The sequence below is a fragment of the Heptranchias perlo genome, unplaced genomic scaffold, assembly GCF_035084215.1.
Source record: "Heptranchias perlo isolate sHepPer1 unplaced genomic scaffold, sHepPer1.hap1 HAP1_SCAFFOLD_990, whole genome shotgun sequence".
NCBI lineage: Eukaryota > Metazoa > Chordata > Chondrichthyes > Hexanchiformes > Hexanchidae > Heptranchias > Heptranchias perlo.
This window is the reverse complement of record NW_027140037.1, coordinates 36,948-51,777: the sequence shown is the minus strand read 5'-3', so window position 1 is coordinate 51,777 and position 14,830 is coordinate 36,948. Positions and strand designations below refer to the sequence as shown.

Below are 14,830 nucleotides of genomic sequence, written 5' to 3'. Positions count from 1 at the left end.
ACACACCCCGTAATATAACCCAAATATAGGGGGGAATCACACGTTCCCCACACACACACCCCGTAATATAACCCTAATATAGGGGGAATCACACGTTCCCCACACACCCCGTAATATAACCCAAATATAGGGGGGAATCACACGTTCCACACACCCCCCGTAATATAACCCAAATACAGGGGGGAATCACACGTTCCCCACACCCCCCGTAATATAACCCAAATATAGGGGGGAATCACACGTTCCCCACACACCCCCCGTAATATAACCCAAATATAGGGGGAATCACACGTTCCCCACACACACCCCCCGTAATATAACCCAAATATAGGGGGAATCACACGTTCCCCACACACCCCCCGTAATATAACCCAAATATAGGGGGGAATCACACGTTCCCCACACACACCCCCGTAATATAACCCAAATATTGGGGGGAATCACACGTTCCCCACACACACCCCCCGTAATATAACCCAAATATAGGGGGGAATCACACGTTCCCCACACACACCCCCGTAATATAACCCAAATATTGGGGGGAATCACACGTTCCCCACACACACCCCCCGTAATATAACCCAAATATAGGGGGAATCACACGTTCCCCACACACCCCCCGTAATATAACCCAAATATAGGGGGAATCACACGTTCCCCACACACACCCCCCGTAAGAAACCCAAATATAGGGGGAATCACACGTTCCCCACACACACCCCGTAATATAACCCAAATATAGGGGGGAATCACACGTTCCCCACACACCCCCCGTAATATAACCCAAATATAGGGGGGAATCACACGTTCCCCACACACCCCCCGTAATATAACCCAAATATAGGGGGAATCACACGTTCCCCACACACACCCCCCGGAATACAACCCAAATATAGGGGGAATCACACGTTCCCCACACACCCCCCCCGTAATATAACCCAAATATAGGGGGAATCACACGTTCCCCACACACACCCCCCGTAATATAACCCAAATATAGGGGGAATCACACGTTCCCCACACACCCCCCCCGTAATATAACCCAAATATAGGGGGGAATCACACGTTCCCCACACACCCCCCCAGTAATATAACCCAAATATAGGGGGGAATCACACGTTCCCCACACACCCCCCCGTAATATAACCCAAATATAGGGGGAATCACACGTTCCCCACACACCCCCCCCGTAATATAACCCAAATATAGGGGGAATCACACGTTCCCCACACACACCCCTCGTAATATAACCCAAATATCGGGGGAATCACACGTTCCCCACACACACCCCTCGTAATATAACCCAAATATAGGGGGAATCACACGTTCCCCACACACCCCCCGTAATATAACCCAAATATAGGGGGGAATCACACGTTCCCCACACACACCCCCGTAATATAACCCAAATATTGGGGGGAATCACACGTTCCCCACACACACCCCCCGTAATATAACCCAAATATAGGGGGGAATCACACGTTCCCCACACACACCCCCGTAATATAACCCAAATATTGGGGGGAATCACACGTTCCCCACACACACCCCCCGTAATATAACCCAAATATAGGGGGAATCACACGTTCCCCACACACCCCCCGTAATATAACCCAAATATAGGGGGAATCACACGTTCCCCACACACACCCCCCGTAAGAAACCCAAATATAGGGGGAATCACACGTTCCCCACACACACCCCGTAATATAACCCAAATATAGGGGGGAATCACACGTTCCCCACACACCCCCCGTAATATAACCCAAATATAGGGGGGAATCACACGTTCCCCACACACCCCCCGTAATATAACCCAAATATAGGGGGAATCACACGTTCCCCACACACACCCCCCGGAATACAACCCAAATATAGGGGGAATCACACGTTCCCCACACACCCCCCCCGTAATATAACCCAAATATAGGGGGAATCACACGTTCCCCACACACACCCCCCGTAATATAACCCAAATATAGGGGGAATCACACGTTCCCCACACACCCCCCCCGTAATATAACCCAAATATAGGGGGGAATCACACGTTCCCCACACACCCCCCCAGTAATATAACCCAAATATAGGGGGGAATCACACGTTCCCCACACACCCCCCCGTAATATAACCCAAATATAGGGGGAATCACACGTTCCCCACACACACCCCCCGTAATATAACCAAAATATAGGGGGAATCACACGTTCCCCACACACCCCCCGTAATATAACCCAAATATAGGGGGAATCACACGTTCCCCACACACCCCCCCCGTAATATAACCCAAATATAGGGGGAATCACACGTTCCCCACACACACCCCTCGTAATATAACCCAAATATCGGGGGGAATCACACGTTCCCCACACACACCCCTCGTAATATAACCCAAATATAGGGGGAATCACACGTTCCCCACACACACCCCCCGTAATATAACCCAAATATAGGGGGGAATCACACGTTCCCCACACACCCCCCGTAATATAACCCAAATATAGGGGGGAATCACATGTTCCCCACACACACCCCTCGTAATATAACCCAAATATAGGGGGAATCACACGTTCCCCACACACCCCCCGTAATATAACCCAAATATAGGGGGGAAATCACACGTTCCCCACACACACCCCGTAATATAACCCAAATATAGGGGGAATCACACGGTCCCCACACACCCCCCGTAATATAACCCAAATATAGGGGGGAAATCACACGTTCCCCACACACCCCCCGTAATATAACCCAAATATGGGGGGAATCACACGTTCCCCACACACACCCCGTAATATAACCCAAATATAGGGGGAATCACACGGTCCCCACACACCCCCCGTAATATAACCCAAATATAGGGGGAATCACACGTTCCCCACACACCCCCCCCGTAATATAACCCAAATATAGGGGGAATCACACGTTCCCCACACACCCCCCGTAATATAACCCAAATATAGGGGGAATCACACGTTCCCCACACACCCCCCGTAATATAACCCAAATATAGGGGGGAATCACACGTTCCCCACACACACCCCCCGTAATATAACCCAAATATAGGGGGGAATCACACGTTCCCCACACACCCCCCGTAATATAACCCAAATATAGGGGGGAATCACACGTTCCCCACACACCCCCCCCGTAATATAACCCAAATATAGGGGGAATCACACGTTCCCCACACACACCCCCCGTAATATAACCCAAATATAGGGGGGAATCACACGTTCCCCACACACCCCCCGTAATATAACCCAAATTTTGGGGGGAAATCACACGTTCCCCACACACCCCCCCCCGTAATATAACCCAAATATAGGGGGGAATCACACGTTCCCCACACACACCCCCCGTAATATAACCCAAATATAGGGGGAATCACACGTTCCCCACACCCCCCGTAATATAACCCAAATGTAGGGGGGAAATCACACGTTCCCCACACACCCCCCGTAATATAACCCAAATATAGGGGGGAATCACACGTTCCCCACACACACCCCCCGTAATATAACCCAAATATAGGGGGAATCACACGTTCCCCACACACACCCCGTAATATAACCCAAATGTAGGGGGGAAATCACACGTTCCCCACACACACCCCTCGTAATATAACCCAAATATAGGGGGGAATCACACGTTCCCCACACACACCCCCCGTAATATAACCCAAATATAGGGGGGAATCACACGTTCCCCACACACCCCCCCTGTAATATAACCCAAATATAGGGGGGAATCACACGTTCCCCACACACACCCCCCGTAATATAACCCAAATATAGGGGAAATCACACGTTCCCCACACCCCCCCCCTGTAATATAACCCAAATATAGGGGAAATCACACGTTCCCCACACACACCCCCCGTAATATAACCCAAATATAGGGGGAATCACACGTTCCCCACACCCCCCGTAATATAACCCAAATATAGGGGGGAATCACACGTTCCCCACACACACCCCTCGTAATATAACCCAAATATAGGGGGGAATCACACGTTCCCCACACACACCCCCCGTAATATAACCCAAATATAGGGGGGAATCACACGTTCCCCACACACCCCCCCTGTAATATAACCCAAATATAGGGGGGAATCACACGTTCCCCACACACACCCCCCGTAATATAACCCAAATATAGGGGGGAATCACACGTTCCCCACACACACCCCCCGTAATATAACCCAAATATAGGGGGAATCACACGTTCCCCACACACACCCCCCGTAATATAACCCAAATATAGGGGGAATCACACGTTCCCCACACACCCCCCGTAATATAACCCAAATATAGGGGGGAATCACACGTTCCCCACACACACCCCCCGTAATATAATCCAAATATAGGGGGAATCACACGTTCCCCACACACACCCCGTAATATAATCCAAATATAGGGGGAATCACACGTTCCCCACACACACCCCGTAATATAACCCAAATATAGGGGGGAAATCACACGTTCCCCACACACCCCCCGTAATATAACCCAAATGTAGGGGGGAATCACACGTCCCCCACACACACCCCCCGTAATATAACCCAAATATAGGGGGGAATCACACGTTCCCCACACACACCCCCCGTAATATAACCCAAATATAGGGGGGAATCACACGTTCCCCACACACACCCCCCGTAATATAACCCAAATATAGGGGGGAATCACACGTTCCCCACACACACCCCGTAATATAACCCAAATATAGGGGGGAATCACACGTTCCCCACACACCCCCCGTAATATAACCCAAATATAGGGGGGAATCACACGTTCCCCACACACCCCCCCTGTAATATAACCCAAATATAGGGGGAATCACACGTTCCCCACACACACCCCGTAATATAACCCAAATATAGGGGGAATCACACGTTCCCCACACACACCCCGTAATATAACCCAAATATAGGGGGGAATCACACGTTCTCCACACACCCCCCGTAATATAACCCAAATATAGGGGGAATCACACGTTCTCCACACACACCTCCCGTAATATAACCCAAATATAGGGGGAATCACACGTTCCCCACACACACCCCCCGTAATATAACCCAACTACAGGGGACCCCGTCCATTCCCCACACTCCCAGCTCGATAACCCAACTATAGGGGACCCCGTCCATTCCCCACACTCCCAGCTCTATAACCCAACTATAGGGGACCCTGTCGATTCCCCACACTCCCAGCTCTATAACCCAACTATAGGGGACCCTGTCCATTCCCCACACTCCCAGCTCGATAACCCAACTATAGGGGACCCCGTCCATTCCCCACACTCCCAGCTCGATAACCCAACTATAGGGGACCCCGTCCATTCCCCACACTCCCAGCTCTATAACCCAACTATAGGGGACCCCGTCCATTCCCCACACTCCCAGCTCTATAACCCAACTACAGGGGACCCCGACGATTCCCCGCCCCAAGTACCCGGGCTCCCCATCAGTTACGAGATAGACTCCGCGCTCACAGCACCCACTCTTACCGAGAACAACATGTTCTTTTTGTCTTGGTTGACTGCCCGGGGATCCGGTACAGGGTCCGTGTGCTTGATCACAGAGACCGACTCTCCTGCAGGGACACAAGGCGTGAATTGAGAACGACCATCCCAGGCACAGCGACTGTTGCACACCCCCGGCCCTCCACCCTGGAGCACGCCCACTCCAAACCAGCAGGCAGCGCCACCCCGACGGCGCCATGCAGGTGGTGACAGTGGGCCCATGGGTCTCAGCCTGCCCTCCATCTTGACCGCTACCCGATGACTCCAGAGACCCCCCATGCGTCCCCCCCAACAACGACTCCCGTTCATACAGCAACTTTAACGTAGTGAAATATCCCCAAGGTGCTTCACAGGCAACAATTAACACCGAACCACATAAGGTGATTTTAAGGCAGGTAACCAAAAGCTTGGGTAGGTTTTAAGGAGCGTCTTAAAAGGGAGAGAGAGAGGCAGAGAGGTTCAGGGAGGGAATTCCAGAGCTTAGGGCCCCAGGCAGCTTAAGGCGCGGCCGCCAATGGTGGAGCGATGGGAATCTGGGGGATGGATAAGGGGCCGTATTGGAGGAGGGCAGAGATCTCGGAGGGTCGTAGGGGCCGGAGGAGGTTACAGAGATAGGGAGGGAGGGGCGAGGGCCATGGAGGGATTTGAACAGGAGGATGAGAATTTTAAAAATCGAGATGTTCCCGGACCGGGAGCCAATGTCGGTCCAGCGAGCACAGGGGGTGAGGGGTGAACGGGACTCGGTGCGAGTTAGGATACGGGGAGGGGGGGCAGATGAGCTGATGGTTACTGAGGGTGGAAGATGGGAGGCCGGCCAGGAGAGCATTGGGAATAGTGGAGTCTGGAGGTAACAAAGGCACGGATGAGGGTTTCAGCAGGAGACGAGCTGAGGCAGGGGGCGGAGACGGGCGATGTTACTGAGGGTGGGAGTAGGCGGTCTCGGTGATGGGGCGGAGACGGACGATGTTACTGAGGGTGGGAGTAGGCGGTCTCGGTTATGGAGCGGAGACGGACGATGTTACTGAGGGTGGGAGTAGGCGGTCTCGGTGATGGGGTGGAGACGGACGATGTTACTGAGGGTGGGAGTAGGCGGTCTCGGTGATGGGGTGGAGACGGACGATGTTACTGAGGGTGGGAGTAGGCGGTCTCGGTGATGGGGCGGAGATGGGTGATGTTACTGAGGGTGGGAGTAGGCGGTCTCGGTGATGGGGTGGAGACGGGCGATGTTACTGAGGGTGGGAGTAGGCGGTCTCGGTGATGGGGTGGAGACGGGCGATGTTACTGAGGGTGGGAGTAGGCGGTCTCGGTGATGGGGTGGAGGCGGACGATGTTACTGAGGGTGGGAGTCGGCGGTCTCGGTGATGGGGGGAGACGGACGATGTTACTGAGGGTGGGAGTAGGCGGTCTCGGTGATGGGGTGGAGGCGGACGATGTTACTGAGGGTGGGAGTCGGCGGTCTCGGTGATGGGGGGAGACGGACGATGTTACTGAGGGTGGGAGTAGACGGTCTCGGTGATGGGGCGGAGGCGGACGATGTTACTGAGGGTGGGAGTAGGCGGTCTCGGTGATGGGGCGGAGACGGACGATGTTACTGAGGGTGGGAGTAGGCGGTCTCGGTGATGGGGGGGGGGGGAGACGGACGATGTTACTGAGGGTGGGAGTAGGTGGTCTCGGTGATGGGGTGGAGACGGGCGATGTTACTGAGGGTGGGAGTAGACGGTCTCGGTGATGGGGTGGAGACGGACGATGTTACTGAGGGTGGGAGTAGGCGGTCTCGGTGATGGGATGGAGACGGACGATGTTACTGAGGGTGGGAGTAGACGGTCTCGGTGATGGGGTGGAGACGGGCGATGTTACTGAGGGTGGGAGTAGGCGGTCTCGGTGATGGGGTGGAGACGGACGATGTTACTGAGGGTGGGAGTAGGCGGTCTCGGTGATGGGGTGGAGACGGACGATGTTACTGAGGGTGGGAGTAGACGGTCTCGGTGATGGGGTGGAGACGGACGATGTTACTGAGGGTGGGAGTAGACGGTCTCGGTGATGGGGTGGAGACGGACGATGTTACTGAGGGTGGGAGTAGACGGTCTCGGTGATGGGGTGGAGACGGACGATGTTACTGAGGGTGGGAGTAGACGGTCTCGGTGATGGGGTGGAGACGGACGATGTTACTGAGGGTGGGAGTAGACGGTCTCGGTGATGGGGTGGAGACGGACGATGTTACTGAGGGTGGGAGTAGACGGTCTCGGTGATGGGATGGAGACGGACGATGTTACTGAGGGTGGGAGTAGGCGGTCTCGGTGATGGGGTGGAGACGGACGATGTTACTGAGGGTGGGAGTAGGCGGTCTCGGTGATGGGGTGGTGACGGACGATGTTACTGAGGGTGGGAGTAGGCGGTCTCGGTGATGGGGTGGAGACGGGCGATGTTACTGAGGGTGGGAGTAGGCGGTCTCGGTGATGGGGTGGAGACGGGCGATGTTACTGAGGGTGGGAGTAGGCGGTCTCGGTGATGGGGGGGAGACGGACGATGTTACTGAGGGTGGGAGTAGGCGGTCTCGGTGATGGGGGGGGGAGACGGACGATGTTACTGAGGGTGGGAGTAGGCGGTCTCGGTGATGGGGTGGAGACGGGCGATGTTACTGAGGGTGGGAGCAGACGGTCTCGGTGATGGGGTGGAGACGGACGATGTTACTGAGGGTGGGAGTAGACGGTCTCGGTGATGGGGTGGAGACGGACGATGTTACTGAGGGTGGGAGTAGGCGGTCTCGGTGATGGGGTGGAGACGGACGATGTTACTGAGGGTGGGAGTAGACGGTCTCGGTGATGGGGTGGAGACGGACGATGTTACTGAGGGTGGGAGTAGGCGGTCTCGGTGATGGGGTGGAGACGGACGATGTAACTGAGGGTGGGAGTAGGCGGTCTCGGCGATGGGGTGGAGACGGACGATGTTACTGAGGGTGGGAGTAGGCGGTCTCGGCGATGGGGTGGAGACGGACGATGTTACTGAGGGTGGGAGTAGGCGGTCTCGGCGATGGGGTGGAGACGGACGATGTTACTGAGGGTGGGAGTAGGCGGTCTCGGTGATGGGGTGGAGACGGACGATGTTACTGAGGGTGGGAGTAGGCGGTCTCGGTGATGGGGTGGAGATGGGCGATGTTACTGAGGGTGGGAGTAGGCGGTCTCGGTGATGGGGTGGAGACGGGCGATGTTACTGAGGGTGGGAGTAGGCGGTCTCAGTGATGGGGTGGAGACGGGCGATGTTACTGAGGGTGGGAGTTGGCGGTCTCGGTGATGGGGTGGAGACGGGCGATGTTACTGAGGGTGGGAGTTGGCGGTCTCGGTGATGGGGTGGAGACGGACGATGTTACTGAGGGTGGGAGTAGGCGGTCTCGGTGATGGAGTGGAGACGGACGATGTTCCTGAGGGTGGGAGTAGGCGGTCTCGGTGATGGAGTGGATATGTGGTTGGAAGCTCATCTCAGGGTCAAATCGGACGCCGAGGTTGCGAACAGTCTGGTTCAGCCTCGGACAGCGGCCGGGGAGAGGGACGGAGTCGGCGGTCAGGGGAACGGAGTTTGCGGCGGGGACCAAAGGTAACGGCTTGGCTCTTCCCAATATTTAATTGGAGAAAGGTCTTGCTGGAGGGCAGTTCCGTTGGCTCTGGTCCCCTCTTGCGGGACCAGCTATCACGGCCGTCTACACCTGACGCCCACAAGGGTCGGAGGATAGTGGCCAGGAGCGGGGACCCCGGCCGTTCGTTTCCCCCTCCCTGCCCGGCTCCTGATCCTGATCCCCCCACCCTCGAGGCCAGGGCGAGTACTGCAGCGGACGAAGGCTCCCCTCACCCCCCACCCCGATGACCTACCTGTGAGGATAGACTGATCGACTCGCAGTGTGGTGGATTTGATGGAGGTGAGGCGAATGTCTGCAGGAACCTTGTCTCCCACTGAGGAACAATAACAGGCGAGGCACCGTCACAGGCAGATACTGAACACAACCACAGCCCGAAAACACAGCGGAGGGTTAAAGACACAAACTGGAGTGACCAGAAATGTCACTCCAATGACCAGACTGGCATTTCTATATTCAGAAGGTGCTTCACATATAATGAGTTACTTCTGAAGTGTAATTAAAGCTGTGGAGCCCGAGTCATTGAATGCATTCAAGGCTGAGTTAGACAAATTTCTGATCAGCGAGGGAGCTAAAGGATATGGCCATGCTCTCATTAAATGGCGGAGCAGGCTCGAGGGGCCGAATGGCCTACTCCTATCTCTTATAGTTATGGTCTTATTAACTCATCAGGGAAGGAAACGAGGCAGCCATTTTGTGCACAACAAGGTCCCAGAAACAGTAATGTGATGATGACCAGATAATCTGACGTTGGTTGAGGGATAAATATTGGCCCCAGGACACAGGGGTGAACTCCCCCCTGGCTCTTCCTCCAATAGTGGCTGTGGGATCTCTTACATCCACCTGAGAGGGGCAGACAGGTCCTTGGTTTAATGTCTCATCCCGAAAGACGGCCCCTCCGACTGTGCGGCGCTCCCTCAGTACCGACCCTCCGACAGTGCGGCGCTCCCTCAGTACCGACCCTCCGACAGTGCGGCACTCCCTCGGTACCGACCCTCCGACAGTGCGGCGCTCCCTCGGTACCGACCCTCCGACAGTGCGGCCCTCCCTCAGTACTGACCCTCCGACAGTGCGGCCCTCCCTCAGCACCGACCCTCCAACAGTGCGGCGCTCCCTCGGTACCGACCCTCCAACAGTGCGGCGCTCCCTCGGTACCGACCGTCCGACAGTACTGGCACTGGGAGTGTGGGCCTGGGATTGTGAGGCTCAGGTCTCTGAAGTGGGACTCGAACCCACTCGAACTTGTGTCTGAGGCCAGTGTGCTACCCACTCAGGCACGGCTGACAAGCAGTCAAACAGCTACGGCCCGACCACAAGGGATGTCGTCAGACGCCAGATTGTGTCTAGAACTGGTTCACTTGTGAGGAAGCTGGGTCTCTAACAGCTTCCTATGGGGCAGTGGGTCAGGATTCAACCTCGTCGCGAACCAGCTGCACCTCCGGGGAGAGCAGGCAGGTCCGACTATGGACAAACAACTCCTGCCACTCCCTCAACCACTGGCGGATAAATCACTCACACACACACACACACCAAGAAGCTCGACACCATCCAAGATAAAGCAGCCCGCTTGATTGGCACCCCATCCACCACCCTAAACATTCACTCCCTTCACCACCGGCGCACAGTGGCTGCAGTGTGTACCATCCACAGGATGCACTGCAGCAACTCGCCAAGGCTTCTTTGACAGCACCTCCCAAACCCACGACCTCTACCACCTAGAAGGACAAGAGCAGCAGGTACATGGGGACAACACCACCTGCACGTTCCCCTCCAAGTCACACACCATCCCGACTTGGAAATATATCGCCGTTCCTTCATCGTCGCTGGGTCAAAATCCTGGAACTCCCTTCCGAACAGCACTGTGGGAGAACCTTCACCACATGGACTGCAGCGGTTCAAGAAGGCGGCTCACCACCACCTTCTCAAGGGCAATTAGGGATGGGCAATAAATGCCGGCCTCGCCAGCGACGCCCACATCCCATGAACGAATAAAAAAAACACACACACACTACAAATACCACATACTACACCCAAACACTACACACCTGCCACCTCGACAATATCCCCGGGCACGATATCACGGGCTTTGATCCGTTGAACACTCTTGCGATCCTGCCTGTAAACCTTCCCGATCTCAGGCTCGTATTCTTTCAGTGCTTCGATGGCGTTCTCTGCGTTCCTCTCCTGAGTTAACGCAAGAGGCAGCGTGTCAAACAGCTATGCACACACATGATACAGGCAAAGAGGCCCACCGAAACACACGCACAGGAACCCGGGCTGATTTCCCCTCTCTAACCCAGGGGTCACTGGACAGTGATCGGGAGCAGGAACCCTGGCTGATTTCCCCTCTCTCTAACCCAGGGGTCACTGGACAGTGATCAGGAGCAGGAACCCAGGCTGATTTCCCCTCTCTCTCTAATCCAGGGGTCGCTGGACAGTGATCAGGAGCAGGAACCCTGGCTGATTTCCCCCTCTCTCTAACCCAGGGGTCACTGGACAGTGATCGGGAGCAGGAACCCTGGCTGATTTCCCCTCTCTCTCTAACCCAGGGGTCACTGGACAGTGATCGGGAGCAGGAACCCTGGCTGATTTCCCCTCTCTCTAACCCAGGGGTCACTGGACAGTGATCAGGAGCAGGAACCCTGGCTGATTTCCCCTCTCTCTAACCCAGGGTCACTGGACAGTGATCGGGAGCAGGAACCCTGGCTGATTTCCCTCTCTCTCGAACCCAGGGGTCACTGGACAGTGATCAGGAGCAGGAACCCTGGCTGATTTCCCCTCTCTCTCTAACCCGGGGGTCACTGGACAGTGATCGGGAGCAGGAACCCTGGCTTATTTCCCCTCTCTCTAACACAGGGGGTACAGCCCCATTTTAAATCTGGTTCCTTGACCTCAGTTCCGTACCTGCCAAACTCCCACAATGGCGTTTGCAACGAGGATCAGCAGAATTACGAAGGGTTCAACAAAGGCTGTCACTGTTTGCTCACCTTCTTCAAACCAGGCCAGCACCTGAGGGAAAGGAGAACAGATCAAATCACAGCATAACACATACATACAGCAGATATTAATGGTTTGGACACGATGAAGAAGTTTGCAGATGATACAAAAATCGCCCGTGTGGTTGATAGTGAGGAGGAAAGCTGCAGACTGCAGGAAGATATCAATGGACTGGTCAGGTGGGCAGAAAAGTGGCAAAGTGGAGTTCAATCCGGAGAAGTGTGAGGTAATGCATTTGGGGAGAGCAAACAAGGCAAGGGAGTACACAATAAATGGGAGGATACTGAGAGGTGTAGAGGAAGTGAGGGACCTTGGAGTGCATGTCCACAGATCCCTGAAGGTAGCAGGACAGGTAGATAAGGTGGTTAAGAAGGCAAACGGGATACTTTCCTTTATTAGCCGAGGTATAGAATATAAGAGCAGGGAGGTTATGCTGGAACTGTATAAAACACTGGTTAGGCCACAGCTTGAGTATTGTGTACAGTTCTGGTCACCACATTACAGGAAGGATGTGATTGCACTAGAGAGGGTACAGAGGAGATTTACGAGGATGTTGCCAGGACTGGAGAATTTTAGCTATGAGGAAAGATTGGATCAGCTGGGGTTGTTTTCATTGGAACAGAGGAGGCTGAGGGGAGATTTAATTGAAGTGTATAAAATTACGAGGGGCCGAGATAGAGTGGATAGGGAGGAGCTATTTCCCTTAGCAGAGAGGTCGATAACCAGGGGGTATTGATTTCAAGTGATTGGTAGAAGGATTAGAGGGGAGCTGAGGAGAAATGTTTTCCCCCAGAGGGTGGTGGGGGTCTGGAACTCACTGCCTGAGAGGGTGGGAGAGGCAGAAACCCTCAACTCATTTACAAAGTACCTGGACGTGCACCTGAAGAGCTGTAACCCACAGGGCTACGGACCAAGTGCTGGAAAGGGGGATTAGGAACGGGGGGCTCATTTTGGGCCGGCACGGACACGGTGGGCCGAATGGCCTCCTTCTGTGCCGTAACTTTCTATGATTCTATGGTCATTAAAATGCCCTGGACAGGTACGGAAAATAATCAAACAGGCTAATGGAATGCTGACCTTTATATCGAGCGGACCAGAATACAAGAGGGGGTAGAAGTTTTGCTCGAGCTGGACACAGCCCTGGTTAGACCGCACCTGGAGTACTGTGTCCAGTTCTGGGCATCGCACCTTCGGAAGGACATATTGGCCTTGGAGGGAGGGCAGTGTAGATTTACCAGAATGATACCTGGACTCCGAGGGTTAGATTACGAGGAGAGATTACACAAACTGGGGTTGTATTCTCTGGAATTTCGAAGATTAAGGGGTTGATTTGATCGAAGAGATTAAGGGGAATTGATGGGGTGGAGAGAGAGAGAAACTATTTCCACTGGTTGGGGAGTCCAGGACTGGGGGACAAAGAATAAAAATTAGAGCCAGGACTTTCAGGAGGGGAGGTGGGACACGCAAAGGGTGGGAGAAGTTTGGAATTCTATTCTCCCAAAGGGCAGTCGATGCTCGATTGCAAATTTTAAATCGGAGATCGATCGATTTTTGTTAGCCGAATATTGAGGGATACGGGGCTAAGGCGGGGAGGTGGAGATAGGTCACAGGTCAGGCATGATCTTACTGAAGGGAGGAACAGGCTCGAGGGGCTGAATGGCCTGATCCTAAGGGACAGGACCAGAAATACAACGATACAGGGCTCAGTATACAAGGCCAGAATCGATATAGTGCAATATAACACCCAGGGTGTACGGACACTGGGTATAAAGTGGGGGACACACTGTCAGGGTAATGTAGAGGGAGCTCTACACTCTATCTAACCCGTGCTGTACCTGCCCCCTGGGAGCGCTCGATGCTGACACTGGGTATAAGGTGGGGGACACACTGTCAGGGTAATGCAGAGGGAGCTCGACACTGTATCTAACCCGTGCTGTACCTGCCCCCTGGGAGCGCTCGATGCTGACACTGGGTATAAGGTGGGGGACACACTGTCAGGGTAATGTAGAGGGAGCTCGACACTGTATCTAACCCGTGCTGTACCTGCCCCCTGGGAGCGCTCGATGCTGACACTGGGTATAAAGTGGGGGACACACTGTCAGGGTAATGTAGAGGGAGCTCTACACTCTATCTAACCCGTGCTGTACCTGCCCCCTGGGAGCGCTCGATGCTGACACTGGGTATAAAGTGGGGGACACACTGTCAGGGTAATGTAGAGGGAGCTCTACACTGTATCTAACCCGTGCTGTACCTGCCCCCTGGGAGCGCTCGATGCTGACACTGGGTATAAAGTGGGGGACACACTGTCAGGGTAATGTAGAGGGAGCTCTACACTGTATCTAACCCGTGCTGTACCTGCCCCCTGGGAGCGCTCGATGCTGACACTGGGTATAAAGTGGGGGACACACTGTCAGGGTAATGTCGAGGGAACTTTACCCATGATCTGGATCACAGGGAGCCGAGATCTGATCTGGGGACTGGTAGGTCAGCCTACTGTCAATCCACCGTTGCCCATAAGAGGGCCAAAGACACATTCCTGCCGGCGAGATTCTATTTATTTAAAGCAAACCAGAATTCTCGATGCAAACATTCCCGAGAAATCGCAGCACCCCCGAGAGTTGGGAATGTTGTCCCTTGATTGGGCAGGATGTATCAGACATGGTATGAGTGGCGGCAGGTTCC

The 14,830-nt window shown here is 54.4% G+C and overlaps 1 protein-coding gene across 1 annotated transcript in view; it reads right to left on the bottom strand.

Annotated features, from left to right (window-relative positions):
• Window positions 1-14,830, bottom strand: part of LOC137320159 (sarcoplasmic/endoplasmic reticulum calcium ATPase 2-like) — a gene marked incomplete at its 3' end in the record, with an annotated part of 54,139 nt that overhangs the window by 15,106 nt on the left and 24,203 nt on the right. The window contains exons 4-7 of the mRNA XM_067981898.1: window positions 12,056-12,160; window positions 11,197-11,335; window positions 9,387-9,467; window positions 5,509-5,594 (exon numbers count right to left, since the gene is read on the bottom strand). Coding sequence (XP_067837999.1) covers window positions 5,509-5,594; window positions 9,387-9,467; window positions 11,197-11,335; window positions 12,056-12,160 — 411 coding nt within the window. The remainder of the gene's footprint in view (window positions 1-5,508; window positions 5,595-9,386; window positions 9,468-11,196; window positions 11,336-12,055; window positions 12,161-14,830) is intronic.